General features: G+C 45.0%; 13 protein-coding genes across 13 annotated transcripts; 7 read left to right on the plus strand and 6 right to left on the minus strand.

Annotated features, from left to right (window-relative positions):
• Positions 1-1380: 1380 nt before the first annotated feature.
• VTP01DRAFT_9993 (uncharacterized protein) lies at positions 1381-2373 on the plus strand (the record flags this gene model as incomplete). The annotated part of the gene is made up of 3 exons (XM_069389278.1): positions 1381-1675; positions 1734-1805; positions 1865-2373. The coding sequence occupies 3 exons, from the start codon at positions 1381-1383 to the stop codon at positions 2371-2373; spliced, it is 876 nt and encodes a 291-aa protein (XP_069239418.1).
• Positions 2374-2742: 369 nt separating this feature from the next.
• Positions 2743-3952, plus strand: VTP01DRAFT_9994 (uncharacterized protein; the record flags this gene model as incomplete). The annotated part of the gene is made up of 4 exons (XM_069389279.1): positions 2743-3098; positions 3155-3338; positions 3524-3567; positions 3643-3952. 4 exons carry the CDS (start codon positions 2743-2745, stop codon positions 3950-3952), a joined length of 894 nt encoding a protein of 297 aa, XP_069239419.1.
• A 540-nt stretch (positions 3953-4492) lies between these two features.
• Positions 4493-5555, minus strand: VTP01DRAFT_9995 (uncharacterized protein; the record flags this gene model as incomplete). The annotated part of the gene is made up of 5 exons (XM_069389280.1): positions 4493-4735; positions 4806-4945; positions 5002-5282; positions 5354-5467; positions 5533-5555. The coding sequence occupies 5 exons, from the start codon at positions 5553-5555 to the stop codon at positions 4493-4495; spliced, it is 801 nt and encodes a 266-aa protein (XP_069239420.1).
• A 35-nt stretch (positions 5556-5590) lies between these two features.
• On the minus strand, positions 5591-6864 carry VTP01DRAFT_9996 (uncharacterized protein; the record flags this gene model as incomplete). Its single annotated transcript, XM_069389281.1, has 7 exons — positions 5591-5645; positions 5707-5877; positions 5951-6096; positions 6160-6378; positions 6451-6514; positions 6592-6772; positions 6843-6864. The coding sequence occupies 7 exons, from the start codon at positions 6862-6864 to the stop codon at positions 5591-5593; spliced, it is 858 nt and encodes a 285-aa protein (XP_069239421.1).
• A 1188-nt stretch (positions 6865-8052) lies between these two features.
• VTP01DRAFT_9997 (uncharacterized protein) lies at positions 8053-9429 on the plus strand (the record flags this gene model as incomplete). Its single annotated transcript, XM_069389282.1, has 1 exon — positions 8053-9429. The coding sequence occupies one exon, from the start codon at positions 8053-8055 to the stop codon at positions 9427-9429; it is 1377 nt and encodes a 458-aa protein (XP_069239422.1).
• A 1291-nt stretch (positions 9430-10720) lies between these two features.
• VTP01DRAFT_9998 (uncharacterized protein) lies at positions 10721-13005 on the plus strand (the record flags this gene model as incomplete). Its single annotated transcript, XM_069389283.1, has 6 exons — positions 10721-11111; positions 11210-11705; positions 12053-12193; positions 12285-12611; positions 12681-12790; positions 12869-13005. The coding sequence occupies 6 exons, from the start codon at positions 10721-10723 to the stop codon at positions 13003-13005; spliced, it is 1602 nt and encodes a 533-aa protein (XP_069239423.1).
• Positions 13006-13542: 537 nt separating this feature from the next.
• On the plus strand, positions 13543-15851 carry VTP01DRAFT_9999 (uncharacterized protein; the record flags this gene model as incomplete). The annotated part of the gene is made up of 8 exons (XM_069389284.1): positions 13543-13630; positions 13696-13765; positions 13834-14675; positions 14749-14935; positions 14994-15036; positions 15110-15193; positions 15245-15351; positions 15416-15851. 8 exons carry the CDS (start codon positions 13543-13545, stop codon positions 15849-15851), a joined length of 1857 nt encoding a protein of 618 aa, XP_069239424.1.
• A 294-nt stretch (positions 15852-16145) lies between these two features.
• Positions 16146-16907, minus strand: VTP01DRAFT_10000 (60S ribosomal protein uL13; the record flags this gene model as incomplete). The annotated part of the gene is made up of 3 exons (XM_069378315.1): positions 16146-16600; positions 16669-16807; positions 16890-16907. The coding sequence occupies 3 exons, from the start codon at positions 16905-16907 to the stop codon at positions 16146-16148; spliced, it is 612 nt and encodes a 203-aa protein (XP_069239425.1).
• A 530-nt stretch (positions 16908-17437) lies between these two features.
• On the minus strand, positions 17438-18565 carry VTP01DRAFT_10001 (uncharacterized protein; the record flags this gene model as incomplete). The annotated part of the gene is made up of 1 exon (XM_069378316.1): positions 17438-18565. One exon carries the CDS (start codon positions 18563-18565, stop codon positions 17438-17440), a length of 1128 nt encoding a protein of 375 aa, XP_069239426.1.
• Positions 18566-18757: 192 nt separating this feature from the next.
• VTP01DRAFT_10002 (uncharacterized protein) lies at positions 18758-20656 on the minus strand (the record flags this gene model as incomplete). The annotated part of the gene is made up of 1 exon (XM_069378317.1): positions 18758-20656. The coding sequence occupies one exon, from the start codon at positions 20654-20656 to the stop codon at positions 18758-18760; it is 1899 nt and encodes a 632-aa protein (XP_069239427.1).
• Positions 20657-20990: 334 nt separating this feature from the next.
• VTP01DRAFT_10003 (uncharacterized protein) lies at positions 20991-21806 on the minus strand (the record flags this gene model as incomplete). Its single annotated transcript, XM_069378318.1, has 5 exons — positions 20991-21031; positions 21096-21297; positions 21357-21484; positions 21552-21664; positions 21727-21806. The coding sequence occupies 5 exons, from the start codon at positions 21804-21806 to the stop codon at positions 20991-20993; spliced, it is 564 nt and encodes a 187-aa protein (XP_069239428.1).
• A 155-nt stretch (positions 21807-21961) lies between these two features.
• On the plus strand, positions 21962-22663 carry VTP01DRAFT_10004 (uncharacterized protein; the record flags this gene model as incomplete). Its single annotated transcript, XM_069378319.1, has 5 exons — positions 21962-22073; positions 22134-22228; positions 22288-22400; positions 22466-22519; positions 22582-22663. 5 exons carry the CDS (start codon positions 21962-21964, stop codon positions 22661-22663), a joined length of 456 nt encoding a protein of 151 aa, XP_069239429.1.
• Positions 22664-23109: 446 nt separating this feature from the next.
• On the plus strand, positions 23110-24791 carry VTP01DRAFT_10005 (uncharacterized protein; the record flags this gene model as incomplete). Its single annotated transcript, XM_069378320.1, has 2 exons — positions 23110-23399; positions 23477-24791. 2 exons carry the CDS (start codon positions 23110-23112, stop codon positions 24789-24791), a joined length of 1605 nt encoding a protein of 534 aa, XP_069239430.1.
• Between the last annotated feature and the right edge of the window lie 361 nt (positions 24792-25152).

The raw sequence follows: 25152 nt of genomic DNA on the forward strand, positions 1-25152 counted from the left end.
ATAGGCACGGGCCTAGCTGTGTCCTCAGGGTTATTTGTAACTGAAAACGGCTACATAGCCCAAATGCATACATTTGGGATTTTATGTATAGGTTTACTATCTAATACTTCCAAAGCTATACATATTTTGAATTTTCGTGACAATTTGCACATGTCCCGCGGTTAGCATAAAGCAGCGAGGATTGCAAAATGTAACCACATGCACCGACGTATCAACCGGTGATGACAGTATCACTTGCACAAAAAAACAAATCGCTGACTCGCACGATGCAATATGATCAATTGGATCATTGGGTTACAGTCATAGACCTGCTGCTATGCAACGATGTTTGCCTGTCTCCACATGTTTGATCAGATCTGATGCATTCCGATCCCTTTCCCCTTTTACAGTGGACTATGAAAAGATCTTGATCTAGGGTATTCAATGATATGTATCAGGTACAATCAGTGCCTTTAGGTCGACGATGTAAAGAGGTTCAAATCCCGCAACAGTTGAACAATGACAGATCTGATCTCTTGTTGCTACTGGAATGGACATTAAGTCGTCGCTGAAACGGAACTTTCAATAAGCAGGATCCGTGAATCAGTTAGTGCAGATGATAATAGATCTCGATCGAGAACCTGCGTTGTGTAGCGAATTGGCAAGAACTATGAGCACTGGAGGTTGATGACACCCTTAGATATATCCATTGGTGGAGACAATGTTGTACGAAATCAAGCAATCCTGTGGCGCTGCATAAAACAACTTCGTTTTGTCTATAGGCTTCTTCTATATGCTCAGTAGTACCAAACCATCTTGGGACGTCGCTGAGCAATCATGTTTGTAATGTTCGCAAAAACCATGAAAAAAGTTGTTCGCTGCCGCGTTAAATGATACTTGTATTTATTCATTAATCTGAGAATATCGCTCACGATAAGAAAAGATTTCCCCGCATGTATTCTTCAACTCGGTGCTTTGGTCTAGTCAAGTTCGGCGCAGCTCCATTGACTTTTTTCTATTCCTTGCCACAACTGCCTGGTTGAGAGTCTATCCGATTCAATCAATGAAAGGTAAATTAAGTTATCGAAGGGGAGCAGGTTGAAGATATCTTGCAAGATAGCTACATAGCTCATTGATAGTGGAAAGGGCTCTATCTGATGCAGATCACATCCATTGATGAGGGGATGGCTCCATTTTGGGCACATTCTATTGGGCTGTGCGCCGTACGGCTAATAATATCAAGATGATAGTCGGATGTCTAAAACTTCTTGAATCTGATTTCAGGGAGAATCTGATAATGCTCGATCTGATTATCATCACAGACATTTACTGCGACGTATAAATACAGCTGAGCTCTCCCCTCATTGGACCTGCATATATCCTTATTTCTGCAATCTTCCAATGTCTATACCACTCCAGCGTCTCGGAAAGCAGCTTTTCTTCAAGAGCCCAGCCTTGACAAAACCACTCGTTGCTGGATACGCTACCACCGCTATACCCTCTTTAACCTCATCTGGACGCATACTACCAACAATTGAACCATCTCAAAGCAACAAGCAGCTTTACGCATTTACATCATTGGAAGGCAAACGGCTTTTCCGTGAAGCTATGGATCAAGGTCACGCTGAAAGTTTCTTCAAGTTGATGGGAAATTTCAGTGGTCAATCGTCCTCTATGCTTGGAAGTGTCAGTTCATGTAAGCTTCATTATTCTATACGATAATTTTTATCTTAAAATCTAATAATTTTCTGCAGTGGCCATGGTTTTGAATGCATTGGAGATTGATCCCAAACGTCGGTGGAAAGGCAGCTGGCGATGGTATTCTGGTAAGTTTAAGAGCCTGTGATTGGCTAAATTAGAAACTAATCAAATTCCCGTTTATCAGATGAAATCCTGGAAACCTGCTCCACTAGAGAGCAAGTGCTCACGAGAGGCATGTCCTTTGACGAATTTGCGTGCACAGCCCAATCACACTGCCACGTCCAACCCTACCGTGCATCATCCTCACCCCCCGGTTATTCTCGATTTATTCGACATCTCTCGCTCGTCACATCCAAAGGAAGCCCATCCATTATGGTTGTCAACTATTCAAGATCGCGGCTTGGTCAAAAAGCACAGAAATTCAGCGGGCATTTTAGTCCTGTTGGAGGATACAACAAGGCGTCAAACAGAGTTTTGATTATGGACGTTGCTCGGGGCCAGTATCCCAGTGTCTGGGTCGATGCTCGTGCTTTGTACGAAGCAATGCAAGAAGGTGATATCTACGAAGCTGGCAAGAGCAGAGGATATTTCCTGCTGGAAGCACCTGGATCGTTTATCAATCAACCATCTATTACCTGCAATGCTTGTTCCCAACGTCACTGTCAAAAGCAACGAGTCCAAGCAAACGCATAACACCTTTACCTTCTCTCAACGTTGTGAACATACACTCAAACATGCACATGTCCAGTCCATATCCACGCCCACATGCATACATACACGCACACACGCACGCACCATAATTGTATATATCCGTCCTTTCTTTTTTTGTTGCCGTTGTTTTTTCCTTTTCTTTGCTTTTGTTTTTGCACTTTGTTTTCCACGTTACAATAAACTTTCTCGAATACCTGTCGACAGAGATTAAATTTGTCTTCTTATTGAATACAGTCTTTCCCAAATAAATTGAGCCGTTTTTGGAAAGGGATGTCCCATTTTCTTCGACGCTTTCTTTTTCTGTTCTGACGACCTAATTTTCGAGTAACTCTTTTTTCCACTTTATCGAATATGAACCATCAGTTTGTTTTTGAAAATGGTAAAGGCAACGTGCTCACTGAAGACGGTCAATCAATGAATATAATTGCTGACACGGGTATGATGGAATTGGAAGACTTGGCAACTATGGACACGTACACAAAGCAGCATAATTCTGTAACGTGGGAGCAACAGAACGTCGAACAAGGACTAAGGAACACTCGAAACCAGTCCACTCCACTACAAGAACAAAAACAGCATACTACGAAGATAGAAATGGTTGAAACTCGAACCTATTGCAAATATTCAGAAGATATTCGAAACTTAGTCATCGATTACTACGTAGAAAAGCGCTCTGTTCAGCAGCAGCAGCGGGAAGGCATTACAACGTGGAAAGAAAAACTGCACAAAGATGGATTAAGGAGTTCAAGGAACAACAAAATAGAAGACTTGCACTTGCTGAAGCTATAGACTACACTAGTGACAATGATACAGCCAAACAACGTGGTAAACAACGAATGCTTGGACAGGAACACAAGGACTTCTTGGTGAACTTTATTGATGATCATCCTACTGCTGTCTTGGACCAAGCTATAGAAAGTCTCAAAGAACAATCTGAAGGATTGACGGTTAGCTAGAGCTCGGTACATAGATTTATGATAACAGAATGCCATCTTTCATTTAAACAGTGCCATTCCCACGTGGTAGTAAGAAATAGTGAAGCAACAATTAAGAAGCGATATATTTGAGCTGATACATGGACAAAAACTGATGTGAACTTCTTTACGAATTGCGTGTTTATTGATGAAGCTAGTTTCCATATCAATTTACGACGTACGATGGGCTGGTCTGTGAGAGGTACAACACCCATTGAATCAGAGGCTACAACAAGAGCAGTTTCTCATACGATATTGGGTGCAATTTGCGCTGCAGGAGTCGTCAACGTTCGTCTCCGAAAGCCTGGTGTATCTCAATCAAAAAACGGAAAGTTGGAATGGATTCGGCAAAGAAGAAGACGTCAACTGGAACAACTGCGAACCATTTTTTGATATTCCTGAACAAGACTATGGACATTATGAATGCATACCTTGAATTCAAAAACTACTATTTAGTGATGGACAATGTGCGCATACATCACACGAAGGACATCGAAGCTACTATTATTGAACGCGGCTATCGCTGTATCTATTTGCCACCTTACTCGCCTGAATTGGTCCAATTGAACAGTTTTGGTCCAAAGTGAAGTATTTGATCAAAAGGGAGAAGTTGAAGGATAAAGAGACACTCTCTTCACGAATATCCGAAGCTTGCCAAAAGGTTGAACACAATGATCTTCATGGATATGTTGAACATTCTGCGGATCGTATTGCTGATTGCTTGAATAAGTGTGCTATGTATTTTTTTATCTTATCGTATATATATCCTCTAACGTCGATTATATCCCTCTGCATTTCCATAAACTTTAGTAGTATGGTCACTGACGAATTAACAATAGGACGCGACATCGAAAAAAAGGACATGCAATCTGGGAAACTGGGCCGTCAGAATAAAAAAAGAAGCCATCGCATCCCTTTCAAAAAATGGCTCAATTTATTTGGGAAAGACTGTATTTTCGAAAACAACCTTTTTGGTTAAGATCAGAAAATTCGTCAAAAATACACATCAAATGAAAAGAAATACTTCAAGGTACTCATAACACATCAAGCTATGTAAAGAATATTTCTGGAAGCAACGTTTTCAGGATATATTCATTTCTGAAAAAAACCATCGGACTTGTTGGTCCTCATAAATCACAGGAGTAACAATATGGATCAGGAGGGATTGAGCAATACGGTAAAAAATTATTCAACATGATCAAACGGCCGTTTTCTGACACGGTTATGGACTGGGGTGTAAAAAATAGTAGGAGGAGGGGGGATATGCGCGGGTTGGGGGAAGGGCAACGAACGATATCGCCTAGATCTGCGTCCAAGTGTTGTGGCAGCATTGCAACTTTCAGCTTATGGATCATTTCCTCAAAGAAATCCTATTTCATTTGGAGATGTTAATGTCAAAAATAACGAGGTGCGATATCGATTGTAGGATGATTGATTTACCTTCCACATGAACAATGCCTTGATCGTACTTTTGAATTGGCGAAGATGATCAATTTCCATGGGTAAAAAGATACGGGCCAGGACAGACGAGACGTAGAGATCGTCTTTCAGTTGCAATAAGTACAGGTAGCCAGTCGAGCCTGCAAAATAACCCAAGTCAAAGGCAATCACAATGATGCGATAGGAGTATTCTTACCCACAACATCTACAGCCTTGGTTTGATTAATGCTCATTTTGCTGGTGATGAAGAGTTTGTTCAAAATAGCACAGTTCGATCGTATATTTTTGCTTTGCTGTTTCTTCAACATGTGACGTGTCCTTTTGCTCTTCCACTCATTTGACGAGAGTTCAATGGTGCTATCCTTCAGTTTGAGCATCAAATCGATTCGTCGTCCAAAAGAGCTCGTCGCGTCATAGCCATACGTTCCCAGGTTGTGTTCCCTAGCTAACTTTGTGGCATTCGAAACATTTTCTCCACTAAAAAAAGAGAAGATCTTCTTTTTTAAAAAAGATACGGCAAAACCTAAACTCATGCACGAATCACTTACTCAATCATTTTAATGGAGAGATCTCCAAAGACGACGTCCAGTAGCATTGCAAATCTTCGATAGAAGGTTACCTCAGAGGCATCATCGTCCAATGCTTTGTCAAAATATTCAACCCTAAAGAAAAAAACAGAAGTTAGTGACTAGATATCAAACAATCATCGACTTCGATTACCACTTACACAATGTCCAATATGCATAGCATTTTGTAGCAATCAGTGTTACGTTCTTTCTTGTCGATCAAATGCGACTTTTCCATCTGGATCTTTTGTAACAAGTTGTCCAAATTTTTCCACTAAACAATCATAATACGTTACTAACAGTTGACCCTTTCAACGCGATACTGAAGTATTTACCAGTTGTCCACTATATTATCCAGCAAAGCCAGGCTGGGCAGGTCCAATCCATAGTTGGTTTCAAAGGTATCATGCTCATTGAGAAATTCAAGTTGCCGTGGTGAAAAGATGTCCTTCAGCGCTAAGTGCATTGAATTATCCATTAAGTTCACCACATTTGACAGCAAGAGCCTACATGGCATCAATAAAGGCGAATTAGTCAAAGTTTATTCTTCAAAAATTAGCAACGATAACTTTTTCTTACTTTAAATTTTCTTGTTCTGAAAACATCAATGTTCTTTTGCAGAGTAAGGTGATGATATAATTCGTGATGCGGTCCTTGATGCGGTCACCTTTTGTCTTGTAGGCAGTAATATGGCGTTGATCTTCATCATCAAGTTTTCCACGAAACTAAGAACAAATAAGATATGTTAGTATTTGACTGGACGCCAATTGACAACAAAACGATCCTACCTTTTTAATGCCATATTCATACAAGAGAGCAAAAGATGGATCACTCGGTGGCTGTGGTTCAGGACCATATTCTTCATCTTTCAATCCATCTTCATCAAGACTGTTGTCTTCATCATTTTCGTCTTGTTCAAACACTTTGTTGGCTTCTTTCGTGGCAGAACTAGCAGCGGCGGTCAATGCTTCAATTGCCTGCTCGTGAAATGTATCCATGAATGTCCTCTACAGTGCTTAAGTTGATAAGCAAACTAGATACGCCTGAAGCAAGTCTGTGTATGTATTTTAAATACTTACGAGTCGTTTCACTTTGTCCAAGATAGTATTCCACACAAAATCGTTGTACTTGGGAGCGCGTCGACTGTATCAGCCAGGGAACATATCATTGAGTCCCAGAGAAGACATTTAAACAACCACATCTTTTTTTCTCTTTCTCACCTTTCTTCACTCCCCTTGACTTCGGCGTAGGCTTGCTTATATCGTTCAAGCCACACACCGTGGAGAGCTTGTGAAGTATTGGTTGAGGTTTGTACTGACCAGCGTGGCAAGCTCTCGATATTTTTGGCAATAAAATCCTTGAAACTGGGAGCAACGTTCTCTTCGATGTACTTATTTAGTTCTATGCAAATTGTTGTAAAAAGATCTTGTTGTTAAGCATCCTCAAGGGTTCATTCAATAATCTTTCTTACCGTTACATCCAGAGTACGACATTTGTTGGAGAGGAGAAAAAAAAGGGAAACAGGAAAGATTGCTTCTACTTGTTCAACCACTCTGCAATTTTATTGATTGCTAAAAGAAATTTTGCATAACGATGTTCAACGGCTCTGCAATTCTATTGGTTGCTTTATTATGGTTGAAAATCACGCTCCCACGCTGAATTTCTTCCCTTTATTTTTCATCAATACAACGGTGAAGGAATCTACTAGTTCTGTATAAGTGCTAGTAGTAGTCTGCGGACGCCCTAAGTGAAAGTGATAGGCCCAAAGGTTGCTATACACATCGAGTATTCGTTTGTATAGACTATCATGAGTAGCGTATGCCTTATTTACATCATGATTATATTCTCGCTTGTTTATCGTCGTCATCTTCCAATAAACATTGAGCGGTGGTCATGTGTCGCTATTTTTTATGCTCTACTTTTGACGGTTAAAGATCTTTTTCGTCTAATCACGTGCTCTTCTCGTTCCCTGTAAAAAATGAAAGGAACAATGCCCACACTCGTTCCCGCTCTCTATCCCCTCATCCGTGTCCACGTCAATCTCTACCTACGACTATAAAAATTGAAAACGGGCATTCCAGGCACCCTGGGCTGACTCAAGCTTGTCAATAATATCGTCACTTGGAAGAGGTGCTATAAAGGGTTCTGACGACCTATTTTTCGAAAATACGTGTCCCATTTTTTCAGCAGTTTTTTATTCTTGCACACTTGATATAGGGGACGCGACATCCAAAAAAAGGACATGCTGTTCTGTCTATGGTTGGGTGGCTTTTCGGTCTCAATTTTTACCTCCCCACTCTGCTGCGGCATTCGTTTTCTGCCTTCTTCACTGCTCACGTCTCTACTAACGTCTCCTCATTCCACAAACATCACTTCCTCCCGTTCAGTATCCGCTCTGCACCTGTTTTATCAACTCTATCGCCTTTGTAAATACTTTTGATTCCTTGATTCTTCTAGTTCATTCCCCCAACAATATTTCACTTCATCGTTACAAATCCCACCCCTGCAACTCGAGAGAGCACCTAGATTTTTGTTATTTTTCTAACCCCATTCACACGAATCCTTCTCATCCTTTCCTAACAACTGCCACGTTACGACCAATCTGTTCTGCTCATTATTAGCCTAGTGCGCACCTCGAAATTCATTACATACCTAGTCGACCTCCTTCTTTTTCTGTCAACATGCCAGCTAAGCAGCAAAGAACAACAATGAGAAATTCGCTTGATACTTTGGATGTCAACTCTCGCACAAACGCCAAAAAGTTGCCAACTGCTTCTCCGTCGTCCTATGCATTCGCCCCTCGTTGGATGGCAAAAGGCAATGGCCAAGGCAGCAGCATCCCGTTGACATCTCCAATGTCCAGTCGACCTACGAGTCCTACGGATGCCAATGAAGACAGCTTCCCGAGTCTGGCTGGCGCGCTTGATGACGGCAAAAAGAAACGGTCAGTGTGGGCGGATGCTAATGCAGTGCGAAAGAAAGTGCTGTCCCCTTCGGGTGAATCGAGCTGCGAGGATCCTTTTGCAGGCATGAATTCTCTGGTAGATTACCAAGCGGAAATCGAGAGACTTAAGGCATTAGTGCCCAAGGTCGAAAAACGACGAAGTGCTGCTGCAGCTCGACCGAAGTCTACGGGCACAGACCTTAAGGCAGCATCGTCTCAACGCAGCTCCTGGAACAATCCTCCATCGCGCTCCACCCAGCAAAGACCGTCGTCCGTGATGTCGGCTAAATCCAGCCCTCGTCGCACCGGTGCGGCATCTTCACCTACATTGTCTGATACTCAATTGGTATCCAGTACTGCTGAACTTCCATCTGCGGCGCATGCGGATATGATCTCGGCTTCCCGTTCGACATCTTCAGTATCCTCGGAGCAAATCAGCTCGGCCGACGTGTCGCAAGTTTCCAGTGTCACGTCAGAGGATGAAAAATTGGAAGCTGCCGGATTTAGTCCGAAAGTTGCTGCTGCATCACATGCAAACACGACTGCTACAAAGTCAGATGAAAGCACAAAGTCGGTCATTACTGAAGAGGAGAAGGCACGCTTTTTGGAGTTCATGCGTAGCTGGACTGGTGGCTGGCAAGGTTGGGACAGAAACGAAAGCAGTGCGGAAAGTGTCAAGAAGACCGGCTCCCTCTGGGCGAACGCTTCTCCTTGGGAGTCCAAGCGTCGTTCGCTGCAAGAACCATCTACAACCAAACGTACTGACACTTTGGCTATCACTATGCCAACTCTTCGTCAAGGCCATTCGTTTGTGTCACAGTCTGAACCAACTTCCCCTTTCTCCAACGACTTTCAGGAAGCCCAGTGGCCGTTCATTGCCATTGACGGCGGAGTTGCGAACGTTGCACATCAACCCCAACGATCGTTGCACAGACCCGGCTCAGCCAGTGCCATACCCTATTACAGAGATGACTTGCTCGCTAGACAATGGAGCCAGCAGCAGTACCTTGGACAGCAACAATTCGTTCCTACCAACAACAATGACCAGCAAAGACGCGGTATCTCTCGCGTTGAAGGCAGAGGAGGAGCTCCTTTTGGCGTTTTCGTCATGTAAAACGTCCACGAAAAAGATTGTAAATTTTCTCCCTATCGTACATTCCTATTTTGTTTTCTCTTAAACTTTTTTGTTTATCTGTCATACTCGCACTTACACTCACACATACACTTGATCTCTCTCTCTCTCTCTCTCTATCATCAATTGTCGTTATATCTTTACTGCGTTCTTGTATACAACCAGACAAAGATCTCGCTCTCTCTATATATCTGTTTCCTCTTTCTCTCACACCTTTCTATCACATACACAAATACTCCTCTCTCTCTCTCTCGATAACTACACATATCGCTATTTATCTAGCTTTTCTATTCTTTTTCACATTTTGAACTCTTATTTACACAGTTTCATGTACAATTAAAATATCCGTTTCCTTTTTCTTACGTTTGGAACAAAGTCCTTTAGATTGATCCCGTGACGACTTTTTAGGTGGTGTAACAGAAGGTCTAGGTTTCCGCGCAACAGACATGTCAATTGCAAAAAAGAAATGGCGCACGGTTGCTAAATACGAGGCTTCGGCCCAAGAACGTTTACGTTGATTGCCCACTCTCCCACGGTTGCTAAGCGGACCGTACGGGAAACTGGTTATCGTATGCTAAATTGGTCCTGATATGAATGTGTCTTTACCTGTATGAAATCTGCTCTAATCATATAAAGCAATGTGATCAGGTGTCAGGTTGCTCATGCGCCGAGGTCCCACGAAAACAAAAAGAACTCCTCCCCCCAGTACCTTTCGATACGAAAAAGTTACCACGTGGTGGCTGATCTGACGCCCGTTCTCGCACATTGAAAGAAAACGCAGCAGCGTCGAGTTTAACAACATTGTTGCTGGAGAAATTTTCGCCTTGTGCTGCGCGTTTGACAGATTCGGCGTTGTGCTTGTGTTGCTGTGTCATACAACGAGATCTAACCCTCACAATATTACGTTCCATGCAGTCATCACCAACTTTAGACAGGTTCGTTAACCCAGCTAGAAACAGAGCAGGAGGGAAAAACCAAAATGAGAATTGCACAAACTGTGGAACATCATTGGCATTGCCTTTAAATGTCTCTTTTTATCTTTCTTTTCCTCTCTCACTCTACAGCAGTGTCTGGTTTCCCTTTTTACTTCTTCCTCTTCACTAATATCTTATCATTTTTTCGTTTCGTGTTGTTTTTCCTTCCTTATCCCTGTCCCTCCCATTTGATAGAGACGATAGTTCGTCTGCTTGTTGCCCCGCCTTTTGGTAAACATTGCTTTCTCGCGTTGACGCCTGTTTACTGAGCTGCAACATCCAAGCGCGAGTGGAAAACTATGATACCGACAGGTTACTACGGTGACAATGATATGCCAAATAAATTTGAACAAGAAGAGCAACGGCAGCGGCAGCAGCAACAGCAACAACAACAACACGAACAACAGAAACACCGCCACCGCCCTCCTAATCAAAATATCTTCGACTATGGCGCATTGTACGGGCATCCGCACCAAGCTGCCGCTGTTGCAAATGTATACGTATCGGCTGCACCGAGCCCTCCTACACTGACTAGTGACACTTTGCAACAAATACAACCAATGCAGCAGCAGCACCCATTTTTCGAGTATTCTCCACCTCAGCCGTTGCTTTACAGCAGCAACCCACCACAGCCGCCACCGCGACCTGATCTCGAGGACGATCTCAAGTACAGAGATCTCCAACTGGGTGGTAAGCTCGAGAACCTTGTTCGTGGAGCATTTCTCTTCTCCAATTTTTTTTTTTTTTTGCTAAAGCAGTAATTTGTCGGGTTCCATTTGAATATTTAGCTGGCATTCCTTCTACCCTGATGCCCAATCCATACAGTGATCCGGCAGTAGTAGCTGCTGCTGCGACAGCCGCCTCCTTGACACCGCTGCCTGGACGATCTCCTCCTCCTATTTACCCACCTATGTACGATTACTGGCAGCAGGAGCAGGAGGAGCAGCAGGAGCAGCGACGAGAACCTTCACTGCTTGAACACCAGCAACCGATATTTTTACAGCATCAACAGCAACAACAACAGCAACAGCAACAGCAGCAGGAACAGCACATATTCGAGCATCTAGTGAGCATAGCTAGACAAAGAGCAGCCGGGACCGGTGTGAGTGATAACTTGATGTGGGCTTCAGCTGCGTCCTACGAGGTCGCACTGCAGCATCAACAACAGCAGCAATATCGACGGATTGCAGCAGATATGTCCAGTGATGGTGGTAGCACTAGTGGTGGTGGCGGCGACCAGACCGATGTAAAACATAAAAAGCTAGAGACAAACTGGAATGAACGGTAAGTTGTGTGCTACTCGAGTTGATTGAGAGCAACTAGTATTTCTTGCATTGTTCCCCGCACCCCGCCCAACCCCAATCTTCTGTCTCTCCTTCTTTTCGATGATGGATGATCGAACGGGAAGCAACTCTGCATCATAATCGATTGCGAATAGTGGAAAAGAAAGAGAGAGAGAAAGAGAGAGAGAAGGAAAGAAGGGAATCATGGGAACATAGTAAACCCGTTTTACGTCTTTTGCAAGTAAAAAAAACCAGCAGATTTGCTATCCTTTTAATTTCCCAAACCCGTCAGTATCGAATGATCAGTATAACTTACATACTTTTCATTTCTTTTGTTTTCTTTCATAGGCGATATCAACTAGTGATAGTCCAGCAACCATCAAGAGCGCGCATGTGTGGATTCGGCGATAAGGATAGACGTCCGATATCTCCACCGCCGATTGTCAAGATGATCATTTACAGCCTGGAAGGCCGAGTTGTTCCTGCAGCGTTGGTATCAGAAGGAGAGAGAGAGAGAGAAAGGAATAAGTGAAAAATCTCCCCGAAAGAAGAAGTTAACAGAGCCTTGTAAACGAAATAGGGCTGTGGATACAACATTCTTTGTAGTCTTTTGTGAGTGCATGGATGAATATGGACAGCACTCGGCAAGTCTCATACGGCATCCAGCATCAACTTCTTCGTCATCTCAGCAGCAGCAGCAACAACAGGCATCATCCTCATCACCATCATCGTCAACAACGCGCAAACCAGAATCAATTATGAAAAACCTAGTTGGATCGTCCGTCGCATCGCCCGCGAAATTGTACGATGCCGAAGGAGAGTTTGGAATCTTCTTTGTGTTTCCTGACCTGAGCCTGCGATCTGAAGGCAGGTTCCGCCTTGCATTCTCATTATTTAATATTGGAAAGCAAGTATAATTCAAGAACCACAACAGAGGTCACGAGTGTACTAACTGCTATTGCTCTTCTAAATGTAGTTCATCAAGTCATTCTGTAAATACGGATTCATCCTCATGCGAGAGACTAGTCACTGTACTATCTGAGCCATTCACAGTCTATACACCAAAGAGTTTTCCCGGTGTTATCCGTATGTATAGTAGGAGATGAGTACTTACACAGACATATTTGCTGATCGCCAAAATTTTTTATTGCATTGTGCGTGTAGAACCTACGCCTCTAACCCAATGCTTTGCAAAACAAGGCATCAAGATTCCAAAGCGTCGAGATACAAAGTCAAAACGTAAACGGACGTCGTCGCCTATTACTACGACAACTGACCGAGACGATGAAGAAGAAGAGTAGTGAAACGAATGCATCTAGAAAAAAAAAAGCATGGTAATCTAGTATTGTAACACAGAAACACGTTTTTATTCGTTTGTGCACCTATGAAGATCCAACATTTCAGGCATTGTGTCGAGACTGCCGAGAAGAGAACATCGAGTATCACAGCTTGTAAATTCATTCATTTCAGCGGCAGATGATAGTAGCATGAGTGATGTCGCGAGTGGTAGAAGTTGGTAAAATACATAATAAGGAAATGGAAACGCGCCCAACCAGGCGACTCGTCCGCACGCCCGCTCTACAAAAGGGGAAAGGCAATGGGTTGCCAGGTGGGTCATTCAGATATCAACAAAAAGAACGACCTTCTTGCCTTCTCTCGCCTTTGGAGTACACGAGTTTCGCTTGACATCTCCGCTGTACTCATCTTGTTCTTGCTTACCGTTGCTCCTTCTCCAATCTTCATCGCCGTCGTCCTTGTGTGACAACCTCGTCTTTCTTCTCATCGCATATACGCCTACCCTCGTCTTTCCTCCCTTCCTCCTCACCACACCATTCGCCATGACATTGACCAAGGCTCCAAAGGAAAAGTCCTCGACTCAAAAGTTCTGGAAAAAGTTCAGCTTGAACAAGAACAAAACTTCGTCCTGTCAGTATTACCGTAAACCTGTTTTCTGGTAATTTTTTTTTCTCACTAAACTGTTGGCCATGTAGCTGGTGTAGGACCAGAGCAGCAGCAAGTTGACATTGATGACGACAAGTCCGTCAAGAGCAAGCGGCTAAGGTAACGAAAAAGGAAAAATCTGGCCTCATTCCCAGCGAAATGATAGATTAAAACAATGATTATTGCAGTGGTTTGTTGGTGTCGAGGAAGCAGAGCATGGCCTCGCTGCGCAAACAACATTCGCAGTTACCATTAGGTGTGGCTGATACAGAGAAGCAGCAGCAGCAGCACCCGGCGGTTCCACCATTGTCTGTTTCGCTGCAACAGCAACAGCACCAGCAACATCCATCTCGTCCGCCAACACCACCGCCAGGTGCGGAATTGGACGTAGACGACAAGACGACAATGCATGGCTCTGAAAAAGACCCCAAAGAGCAAGAAACCATCATCGCAGAACACGTGAATGCTCCTTCCAAAAGTGACCCTGATCCAGTTCCCAATCACGGATCAAGTCCCGGTGTTGCCGAGCGAAAACAAGAACAGCCAGCACCGGCGCCAACATCAGACAACAACGCTTCCGCTCCTGCTGCTCCCGTCAAAGCTTTGCGAACACCGAGACAGCGAACAAATTCAAATAGCAATGCACCGAGCCGATTGGTACCACCAAAGACGATATCTGTAGAGAAACAAAAGTCGTCGCAAACTGCTGCCTCGGCTGACCGATTACCACGCCCAACAACAAACAAAAGCACACAATCCACGAGCTCCAGCCTATCAACTTCATCTTCTTCGGGAACTCGGCAATCACCGCCTTCTTCGAGGATCCGCAAACCCTCTCAAATACCAGCCATTCGGAACGGCAGCGGTGCTGTGAGCAACAAATCAAGCCAGAGCAGCCTTCCAAAAGAAAATGTCACTGCCAAGGCAGATCTGCACAGCGGCGGCGACCACCAGACTGTTATAAAGGAATTGCAGGAGGAGCTAGAGAAGGAACGATCTGTCGTCAAAGTTCTGCAGGGACAGAAAGAAGGTAAACCACTTGACTTTGATGATCATTTAGTAACTGCAATGCTGATGCAATCATTGTTAATTTTATTCTTTAGCTATTACGAAAGATCTGGATTATTTCAGTCAAATGATGGACGAATTGATGGAAGAAAAAGACTCTTTGCAGCAGAAATATGATTCGCTGCAGAAAGCTTACGACCAAGAAAAGCAAATTAGCCAGACACGTGAAGAAGATCTCAATGTACTTTTGGAAAAACTTAAAATGAGCAACGAAAATGCAAGGTAAATCTATGCAAAAAGATGCGGTTGTATTTCTAGCGCTAAATTATATCTCTCCCAGAGAGAAATCATTCGAGTATGACAAGTTCAAGGGTGAACTGGAGGTAAACTACTCTCAGATGAGAGTTGGTCGTGGTCGAACAACCGAGATTCACCCTATGTCTTTTATACACGCAGAATCTTCAACAGCAACTGGAGGAAGAGCGCGAGAACTTCAAATCACGGCTCAAAGACAAGGATAGTGTTATCAGCCGGCTCAAGGTAAAAACTGAACGGGAAGGCACACAGCACGAGTCTAAATCCACTCTGTAGAACGAGCTCGCACAAGCACATGAAGAAAATAAGGTACTCAAAAATACCATGGACCATATGATTAAAGCGCAAGCCGCTCATACCCAAAACCCATCTAATGCATCAAGGTAAGTGGATGGCATTCAAGGCGTATACTTTGCAGTGTCTCTAACAATGTTTGTCACATTGCAGTCCAAAGCCATCTAAATCATCTCATCCACACGCACAAGATACTAGACAGAACAGCAGCGACGACCAGTCCAGCTCGTTTGGTCCACAATCTCCCATTCCAGGTCCTGCCAATCTTCACCATTCATTTGCCCCACCCCAGGCGGTCCCAACGCAGCCGCGTAGCAATGTAGAGTATGGCTATGATACGCCCCAATCATCTGTAAACAGCGACCACTCCATCAACGAGCAGCAACCCTTCTCTCTAAAAGCCGATGATCTGGATAACCAGCTCATGCGGCTGACAAAGGAGAAGGAAAAGTTGCAATCCGATTACAGCAAGATTCCCCTTTCAGGCGGTGGACCCATGTCCCGTCGAAGGAAGGAAGAATTGGAAGAAATGCTGGATGAAGTTGATTCACAACTTTCCAGAGTCAAACAAAAGATCCGCCGTTCATAAGAGAGTTTAATATCATGGTTCGCGCTTTGGACATTTCATTCACTTCATTCGTTCTCCCACCCCCAATTTTGAGATAGTACAACAAAACCAGAAAGAAAAATACATATATCAGTAGTTAATGCTTATAATCTATCACGTTGTTTCTGCTCATCTTCAAAGACACACATTAATATCACAACAACAATTTGTCTTTCTCTCTAACTCATGGCGAAACAAAACAAAAGAGTATGTCTTTTTTCATTTTATTCCACACTGACGAGGGGAACTAGATGAAAAATGGAAAAAATAAGAAGCTTAGTAACCGAGAGCAGCAAGGGAGGCGTTGATGTCCTTGATAGCATCGGCCTTGGACTCGACGGCCTTCTGCTGAACCTTGGCAAGCTCGACCTTGCGCTTATAGTAAGCGGCAGACTTGGCCTTGCGCTTCTCTTCCAACTTGGCGACGACGTCCTGGTACTTCCAGCCGAATTCGTGGGAGATGCGGCCGAGGTTAGTGTACTTGCGGCCAGGCTTCAAGCGGTTGACACGGAGAGCAGCGGGGACGACCACGCGTTTGACCTTGTCGTAAGGGGTAGGGACACCTTCGAAGAGCTTGATGCGAGTCAAGGCAGCGGCACCGCGAGCAGTCTTGTGGGGGATCATGCCACGGATAGCCTTGTACAAGATCTGGGAGGGAGCGCGGTAGTGGAAGGGACCGCCCTTTCGAGGGTTAACACGGTTCTTCTTGTGGAGATAGGAAGCGTACTTGACTGTAAATGTAATGGTCAGCATTGATTGCCCCGAATCTCTCTGTCTCCATTTCATTCTCTCTACGTACGCTTGTTGCGGAAGAACTCGCCAGAAACGTTCACATCCTCGCAGCGGACGACGACAACCTTTTGGCCGCTGAGCGCCTGCTTGGCAACAATGGCTGCAAGGCGACCCAACAGATGGCCCTTGCCATCAACGACAATAACCTACAACAACGATTTCACCGAACTTGTCTTAGTGACACACTTTTCGCGCGTTTTTCAAAAGTATTCATCGTCCGAGCCGCACCTTTTCAAAAGTGGACATGTCGAGTGAAAAAAAAAGAGAGCGTTCATACTTTTGGCACCAACGCAAAACAAGTCCTCTGCCACCGGCAAAGCCACAGCAAGCAAAGTATTGTGTTTGAAAAATTGGCACCCAATTTTAAAAATTTTGGACACATCTGTAAGTTAGATTTTTCCCTCCTCTCTCTCTCTCTTTATCAGTGCAGGCTTTTTAGTTTAGGTCGGATATATGTACAGTTTTGTGAAAAATGCCTCTTTGATTTTTTAGTATCTGGAACCGCTCCCTGGGTCAACAGTGTAGTGTATGAATGCATGACAGCTGAATTGTTGAATGAATGCGTGAGTATTTAGCTTTGTTGCGAACAAGACAGAAAAAAAAATTACACAGTGTATGTAATAGTGTGAAAGTGGAAAATAAAAAAAAAGAAAACAAAGAAAAAGCGGACGAGAGGATATATATGTATATATGTAGAGAATTTGTGAGAGAGAACAAGGTAGTAAAGTGAGAGAGAGAGGGAGGAGTGGAGAGAAAATCACACTTTTTCTTTTCGTCTAATGGGAATGACCAACGTTGAGAATGACAGGTAAGAACATGCCGCCAAGGATAGAACCTATTTGACTGCTTGACAGTTTTTCCAAGTGACCATTTGATGGCTGCAATTCTTGCAAGGCATGCATAGCAACGTAAAGGAACGTGCCACCAGAGAACACGAGAAGGATACCGGTCCAATAGGCGAGATAAACGGTGGCGGATTGTGAAGTGGAGGAAAATACGTAAAGGAGCAGGTAAGTAGCAATGGCGCCTGACGGGGCAGAGAGTGAGAATAAGAGCAGATGTCTGCGAACACTGACTCGTGATAATCCTTCGGAAAGCAGCACGGTCGTAAGCGCGAAAGCAGATGGTGCCTTGTGCAGCATAATAGCAAGGAACACGACCATGGATAACTGTGGATGGGATGCGGATGCGCCTAGTGCAATGCCATCGGCGGCGGCGTGGACAATAAGGCCGATCGTAGGCGTCATGGATTTCGCAGTAGGCGACCGTGATCGAAAATGATCCACGTTACTGTTGTCTGCAGGTGCTGATGAGTTGGATGCAGAGCCGAGCATACCCAACTCGCTGTATTCTGTCTGAGATGATGCATGCAAATGTAACGAGCTTAATTGATCCACAACAAACATCACCGCAAATCCGACAATTAACGCAATTCCAATAGCTGTATGCTCGGAAGCACCACCGCCGTGTTCGTTGTGATCGCTCTCAGCTTGCTGCTCTGACGCGTGATGATCCTGCTGCCGTTTTTGTAATATAGATAGCTGGTTTTCCTGCTCGTCTACATCGTTTGACGTGTCAACCCAAGTATTCGGCGGCGGTGTCGTCGGCGTTTGTGGTGAAAGGTTGGCAATACTAGATGGCAGCGTTTGCAGCGGTGCATCCCTTGCGTGGGTTGCTGGTATAGTGTGCGCGCTCGTTGCACTCGTTGAGCTGTACAGTGTCTCGATGCCTTCTGGAATTATGACCACAAGCGCTGTTCCGATCAGTAAGCCCACACCGAGAGCCGTCAGTAACCGCAACTTGGACTCTGACATTTTCGTTGACAGCGGTATGCAGCCTGCTACGAAGCTACCGACGAGCATCGTTACGCATAGTAACAGTAGCCATACGAAGGGATTCACCATCGAGTTGGGACAAAGAGAGAGAGGAGCGCGTGGGGGAGTTAGGAGTGTACGTCGGTCTCCAAGCGGAGGATTCGTTTTGGGGGGAAGGATTAATTGATAATCGGAACTTTCAGACGGTCAGATGAAAAGCACGACATAGAAACCTTAATTAATAATGAGGTAGTAAAATATTACAACCACGATGCTGCACGGTCAACGGTTTCCGCGGCATCGCGTACAGTGGGTATGTGATTTATTTTCTTTAGCAATGTACTTTGGATATACGCTCGCAAAGATATTCCAAAATACTTCTTTGCGTGCATGTTCAAAGATCGCGAGCGTCAGAGAAGGAGCAACGGCGTAATTGTTCATTTCAATGACAGCAACGCTTGCGGATCGGTTTGTACTACTGAAGGAAGGTCGTCTGCTTCCATCTCCTGGGATCACTGAGGTTGTATTTTTGGATTGTTGAGCAGCTGCTTCTACTGCGCCGGGAGGAGCAGAATAGAAGGATTGCACCGAGCCCCATCGATGAGGCGACTCTGTCAACCTTGATATCTTGGATGGAGGCGTTGAAAGCTGCATCTTTGCAAAGCACTTATCCAAGTCGCACCGAGCTTTGCAAGAAATGTTGACCTGCAGCGGTGCGCCTTCCCGGATATACGTCGAGTAGAACTCCTTGAAATCGTTTAGCAAGGCCTCGTCGTGGATCGACTCTGTAAACAGACTGATTTGATCTGGAGATTCCTCAATATCCGGAATAAGGAGTGTAGTCGATGACCGTAACCAGGGAAACCAGTAGATAGGATGCTGGCGGCCAGCGCCTTGACATTTGACCTTGTCGACCAGCTTGAGGTAAGCTTCGTAAAACAAAATATTCTCAGAGCTAAAATCTTGGATGGATAACTGCAAGAGTTCTTGGACAGTGTCTGGATCTGAAAGGAGTTGCTGGAGCGTTCGTATCTGCATTAACGAACACGGTTTCGCGTCGACGCGCGTAGATATCCGACTCACGCCATCGTCCATCTCGTCGTTTGCAGCAGCAGCAGCACCGCCGGGATTCTGTTGCATAATTGCTGTGTGTTTTGTCCGTCTATAATGAATCAGGACTTGTATTAGCGGGAAAACGACAGAGGTCAGATGCGTCGCAGAAGTAAAGATAATAGACCAGTTGGCAGGCGAGAAGAAATGCATGTAGTGCGATCCGGTTGCAGCGGGCACCAAACGGCCGTAGATTCCGAACCAAATAAGCATTAGTATGTAGCATGGAATCCCCACAGCGACCTCTATCATGAGCTCTGTGCGTATGCCATGCAAATCCTTGCTGCGTCGCAGTTGCCAGATAATTATCGGTGTAAAAAGTACAAAGACACCGAGCACGGCTGCAATCACGAAAATCCCCCACTCTGCTTTGCACCCGGGGTGCCGTCTACGCAGTGCAAATATCTCGGTGCACACGCAGACAACAGCGAAAACAACGAGGATGATGCCGTACGCTGCGTAGCTAACACGGTAGAAATATCCCTCCCTGTACCGCATAAACTCCTCGTATGCGACATGATCGTGCTGCGCTCCGCCATGATGCAGTGCCTGGCTTTGCATCCAGTTTGCAAACTGCGCTTTGAGCTTGTTTAGCCTGAGCAAATAGTTGAGTCGACATGCTCGCCAGCAGTATGCATACAGCCACGTAAATACACCAAGTATGACGCCCCAGGTATATATTTCGCATGATAGATACGTATAGAATGCTTGCGCCAGTAAAATGCTGCTGCTCATTAAAAAATGGCCAACAGCGCCTACGAGTGTGCCAAAGATACTTCGTTTGCGCAGAGAAGTCCGTCGCCAGTTATCAAGCAATCTATGCCAGTCTTCGGTCTGCATACTTGATTTGTTGTGCGGCTCGTTCTGCCCTCCGCTGTGGGCTGCAAAGTACACGAACACGCCGGTCGAAAGGATAACGTAGGCCGCGTTTATGCATCCCACGCAAAAGTATGCTTGGGCAGCTCTCAATTTCTCGTGGTCCAGATAGCAAAGCGATATGTCGTCGCCGTAGTTGTTGAGCACGAGACTCTCGTCGGAGCAGTCCGGTGCTGTCGAGAAGGGGGTGATCATATTGTCATTGCCGTCGAGAAATAAGGTCGGACGAGAAAAAAACACAAAGATCAGAACAAGGATGATCGAGATGGGATAAAATATTTACAAAAAAGGAACATCCTTTTCTGGACGCAACTGAAACAGAAGCATGAGATCTAATTCATCCCTGATACGTTCGATCATGAACCCCGTAAAACCCATGCTCTGATTTCTGAGAAACTTCAAAAATTTCTGTATCAATATATTACGGGAAAAGAAAAAGAGAGAAACAATGTAAAATCACATGAGCATATCGTCAGCAGGGATTGAAGAGGGAGAGAAAGAGAAAGAGAATGACAGAACTTGTTTACTTTTAACTTTGCTTGTTCTGATCGAGATATTGGTGAGCCATTGCTTGAGAAACAAAACAAAATTAGCAAGATAGCGTTCGACTGAATTCAACTCTTCTGATCTGTACCATTGTAGTAGCTTTCTGCCATGCTAGCGGGTGGCCGTTGCTGCTGTTGCTGTTGTTGCATGAATATATGGCTCTGGTGTTGTTGTGGCTGCTGCTGCTGCTGCTGCTGTTGTTGTGGAAGTTGGTGTTGCTGCTGTGCAGAGGCAGATTGATCTTCGTCCTTATCCTTGCTGCCAGGCGTCGCCCGCTCCAACTTTGTCGTCTGGATCGAAAACTGTTTAATTGACCGAAATCTTACAGTTTTTACCCAACGCAGCTTACTTCACGGTATTTTGCAAGGTAAATCTTTAGAGCTTCCGCGTAGTTTTCGAAACCTAAGGACTGCATCGCCCATAATATATCTTCACCGTTAATTGTCTTTCGCTTTTCTTGCTGACATCTATCGCTGGCTATTATGCAAGGAGGAGTTTACTTCGTGTTTTGGTCTATATTTTTTTATCGACGTCGTGAGAATACCTTCGCTGGTGATAAAGGAAATGAATTCTGAGACACATTCTTGAACACATTCCTTGGCTTCCTTTGCAATCTTTGCATTCTCTGGAAGCGATTTCTTCATAATACGCGCGACGCTGTTCGACGCAGGAGTTTAGATCGCGAAAAACGTTGCTCGGCTAGTTACGTCAAGTCTTACTTTGCAATGGGAAGGTAGCGATCTTGCTCCTTGAGGTCAAGTTCCCCTTCATCGCCAGACTGGTTACCCGCGCCCGACATTATATGTTATTCAAATATATTAGTTCGGGAAGGAGTGCAGTTCTGATGCTGCTGCCGCACTGGCTGGGCGGAAATGCGTGTGACTTGCACTCTGCTGAGGGTGAATCCAGTAGTTCAAAGGGTGAGATGCAAAACAGCAGTTCCTTCTCGACCTCATGTCTTCTCGCTTGTACAATACGGCACGTTTGGTGCAGGCACCTTTGCGCCACTCTGCACGCCGCAGCTACGCTTCCGAAGCTGCAAAGGAATTGCAATTCCCTGAAGAGAGTGAGCAGCCAGCACATTGATGGAACATGTCGGGCATTCAACTCACTCTCGCGTTGTTAGCTTTTGGCACCAATGCCTGGAGAAACACCCTGCTCGCTGTCATTGCCGGCTTTGTCTGGTACCGCGTTGACCAACACATTACTGGCCAGGGCGAGGTATTTAGCGACGTAAACGACCTATGATGTATTTTTTGTTTATTCCAAAATGTATATAGGAAAAGCACCCTTTCACAAAGTGGATTGAGTACCGCATGATCACACCTTCTGCCGAAAAAGACCGCCTCAACAATGAAAGTCTCGATGAAGCCAACAAGTTTGCCGAGCACAGGTCAGTGTGTGGAAGAAAAATCATTCAATATGCAAGTAACTGAACGGGGGGAATTATTTGGCTAGACTTCTTACACAGACTGCTCAACGTCCACCGGTGTATCGCATGAGATACGCAGAGTAAGCTGTCTACTATGCAATGCTTAACAGTATATATCACTCATCGGCCAAATCCTGCTTAGCTCTTTCCACAATGCAAGCCCTCGAGGTGCCTCTGCTGGCCTCCAATGCAACTTGTCTGACCTCAAGGTTCGATCCGATTAGAGAGATGCTCACTTATAGACAGTTACGAAAATAAAACAGATAAAAACAAGGGCGTGACCTTTTTTTGGATCAGAAGAACGAGAATCGGGCTGGTAAAGTTAGATCGTCGCCACAGAAAGGTGGCGCACACACATAGAATCTCGAGTTGTGCAGATTCACCGAGTATGTAACATTGCAAGTACATTGATTGTATGACTCCGCGGGGCGAGAGCCTGGTAAAGATGTTCGTTGTCCACCCTGAATTGGCAACTTGCCATTTCACCTGTGTAGCCATTGGATCATCAGTCCGCTTGATGGGCCGTTTCCTCCGATTCTGTTTACATTATTAAAGTTATTTTGGACAGCTTCTTCTTCTCCTTGTTCACTCTTTCGTCCTTTTACTCAATTGGACCGTACTCTTTCCCTTCCTTTATATACCATTCTTTAGAACCCCTTCCAGTCATTAGATGCATTTCAGTACTTTGAGTCTAGCGGCCAGTGCAGTTCTGTTTGCAGCAACATCAACAACTTCTGCAGCCGCTCTTCCCGTCAGCAACGAAGCCAACAGTGCTGTGCGTGTCGCTCTAGTGCGAAGTGAAAATGGCCAATTGGCACAGCTTAAGCGCACGGGCGGACTCAACCTCGAACGACGTGCACAAACTGCATCCTTGTTCAATGCATTGGGACGTGAATATTTCATTGAGGTCGGCATTGGCACACCGGCGCAAATATTTAACCTGACTTTGGATACTGGAAGGTATAACGATGTTGACGGTGCAACAATGAAATGTACAGTATATAATATTCACCATCATTCTATCTAAAAAACGACAGCGCTGAATTGTGGGTCCCATCTACATCCTGTCCGTCCACCACTTGTCCATACCAAAGATTCGATTCATCAAAATCCTCAACATATAAAGGAACAAACACCGCATTCAAGATCCAATACGGCATTGGAAGCGCCGAAGGCACGTACGCTCGAGAGACGGTGATGGTCGGTAATGCAAAGGTCGAGAACCAGACGATTGGTCTTGCAAAATCCACCAAGGATATTCTCGGTGTTGTAAGCAGCGGCGAGCAAGCAAACGGTATTTTCGGATTGGGATTCCCTGGGCTGAACGCAGCGCGCGGCGCTTCCAACGTGACGCCGTTCGCGTTCAACCTGATGCCAAAACTCGAAAATCCGATCTTTTCAGTCTTCCTCAACAAGCATTTCTCGTTTGGCTACTCTGGAGAAGTCATGTTTGGTGGAACAGACAGCTCAAAGTACACGGCTAACATTGAATACGTGCCAGTAGCTTCGTATGACTTGACGGGATACAACGTTTCACCACTTTTGGGATCCAAGGCATCTCAAAAGGGAACATACTTGTACTGGACAGTGCCAGGCCAGGGCATCGCTGCTGGTTCTTACTCTGAAAACTTTTCTGACTTGCAAGGTCTTATTCTGGATACCGGCACGACGCTGACAATGATACCACAGAAGTACGTAGAGGGTATTTTGAATGCCATTGCGCCCGGCAAGTACGTCTACAGCGCCGTCAACGGTGTCTACTCTGTCGATTGCGGTTTGGCCTCCAGCTCCGAGACTGTCAAGATCCACCTGAGCACCTCAAACTCGGCCGCATCCTCCACTCCAGTCACCATCACAACGCCCGTCTCCGAACTCGTGATTCCACTGGATACCGACTACCTGGAAACAGCTACTACCTGCGTTTTTGGTATCACCTCATCCGGTACCACGGAAGCATCGTCTGGGCAAACATGGATTATCGGTGAAGCTACTTTGCGCGCTGTCTACACCGTGCACGATATGAAAAACAATCGTGTCGGCTTGGCCCCAGCCAATTTCAATGGTAAGGTTGCAATGTCTTCTTCTCCGCACAATGCAACTGCTGCTAGTACAACCAAAGGTAACACTTCCTCTTCTGCTGCTACCAATGCAGCCAACTCTACGACGACGACGACCTCCTCCTCTCCATCTTCCGCCAATAATGGCAACGACAGCGCGGCTGAAGGCAGCGGCGCTAGCAAGAACAATATGAACTCGAGCGATGAAGTATCCTCTGCTGCATCTGCTACCATAACCCTTGCTCGCGTCACATTTGCAGTTTCACTCGCTGTATCTGCATCCCTCCTGCTCTGAATCATTGTCTGATGTAGCCCAATCTACATTGACGTAATTTATTTTGTTACCTATACAATTCTGTCACGAATATAACATAAAGTGTTGCTACTGCTACTAAATCACGGTTCTAACCGTTAAACAAAAAGAACTGCTGGTATCGCTAAGGCTGGGGTCCTATATGCAATGCGTGCGCGCATATGCCACAATAGGCGTCATCGAAGACAATGAAGGTCTTGTCTCGGACAATTATGTATGCCTTTCTCTGAGACAATCAACGCGGTGTATATTTGTTTTTGATTATCCTTGCTTTCCTCTTTGCGTTTGTTTGCAGATCCTTTTTATTTGTCTTTCCTCTCCCTTTTTTCTCTTGTTTATTTAC

This window comes from Rhizomucor pusillus, assembly GCF_041956525.1.
Source record: "Rhizomucor pusillus strain CBS 183.67 unplaced genomic scaffold VTP01scaffold_8, whole genome shotgun sequence".
NCBI classification, from domain to species: Eukaryota; Fungi; Mucoromycota; class Mucoromycetes; order Mucorales; family Lichtheimiaceae; genus Rhizomucor; species Rhizomucor pusillus.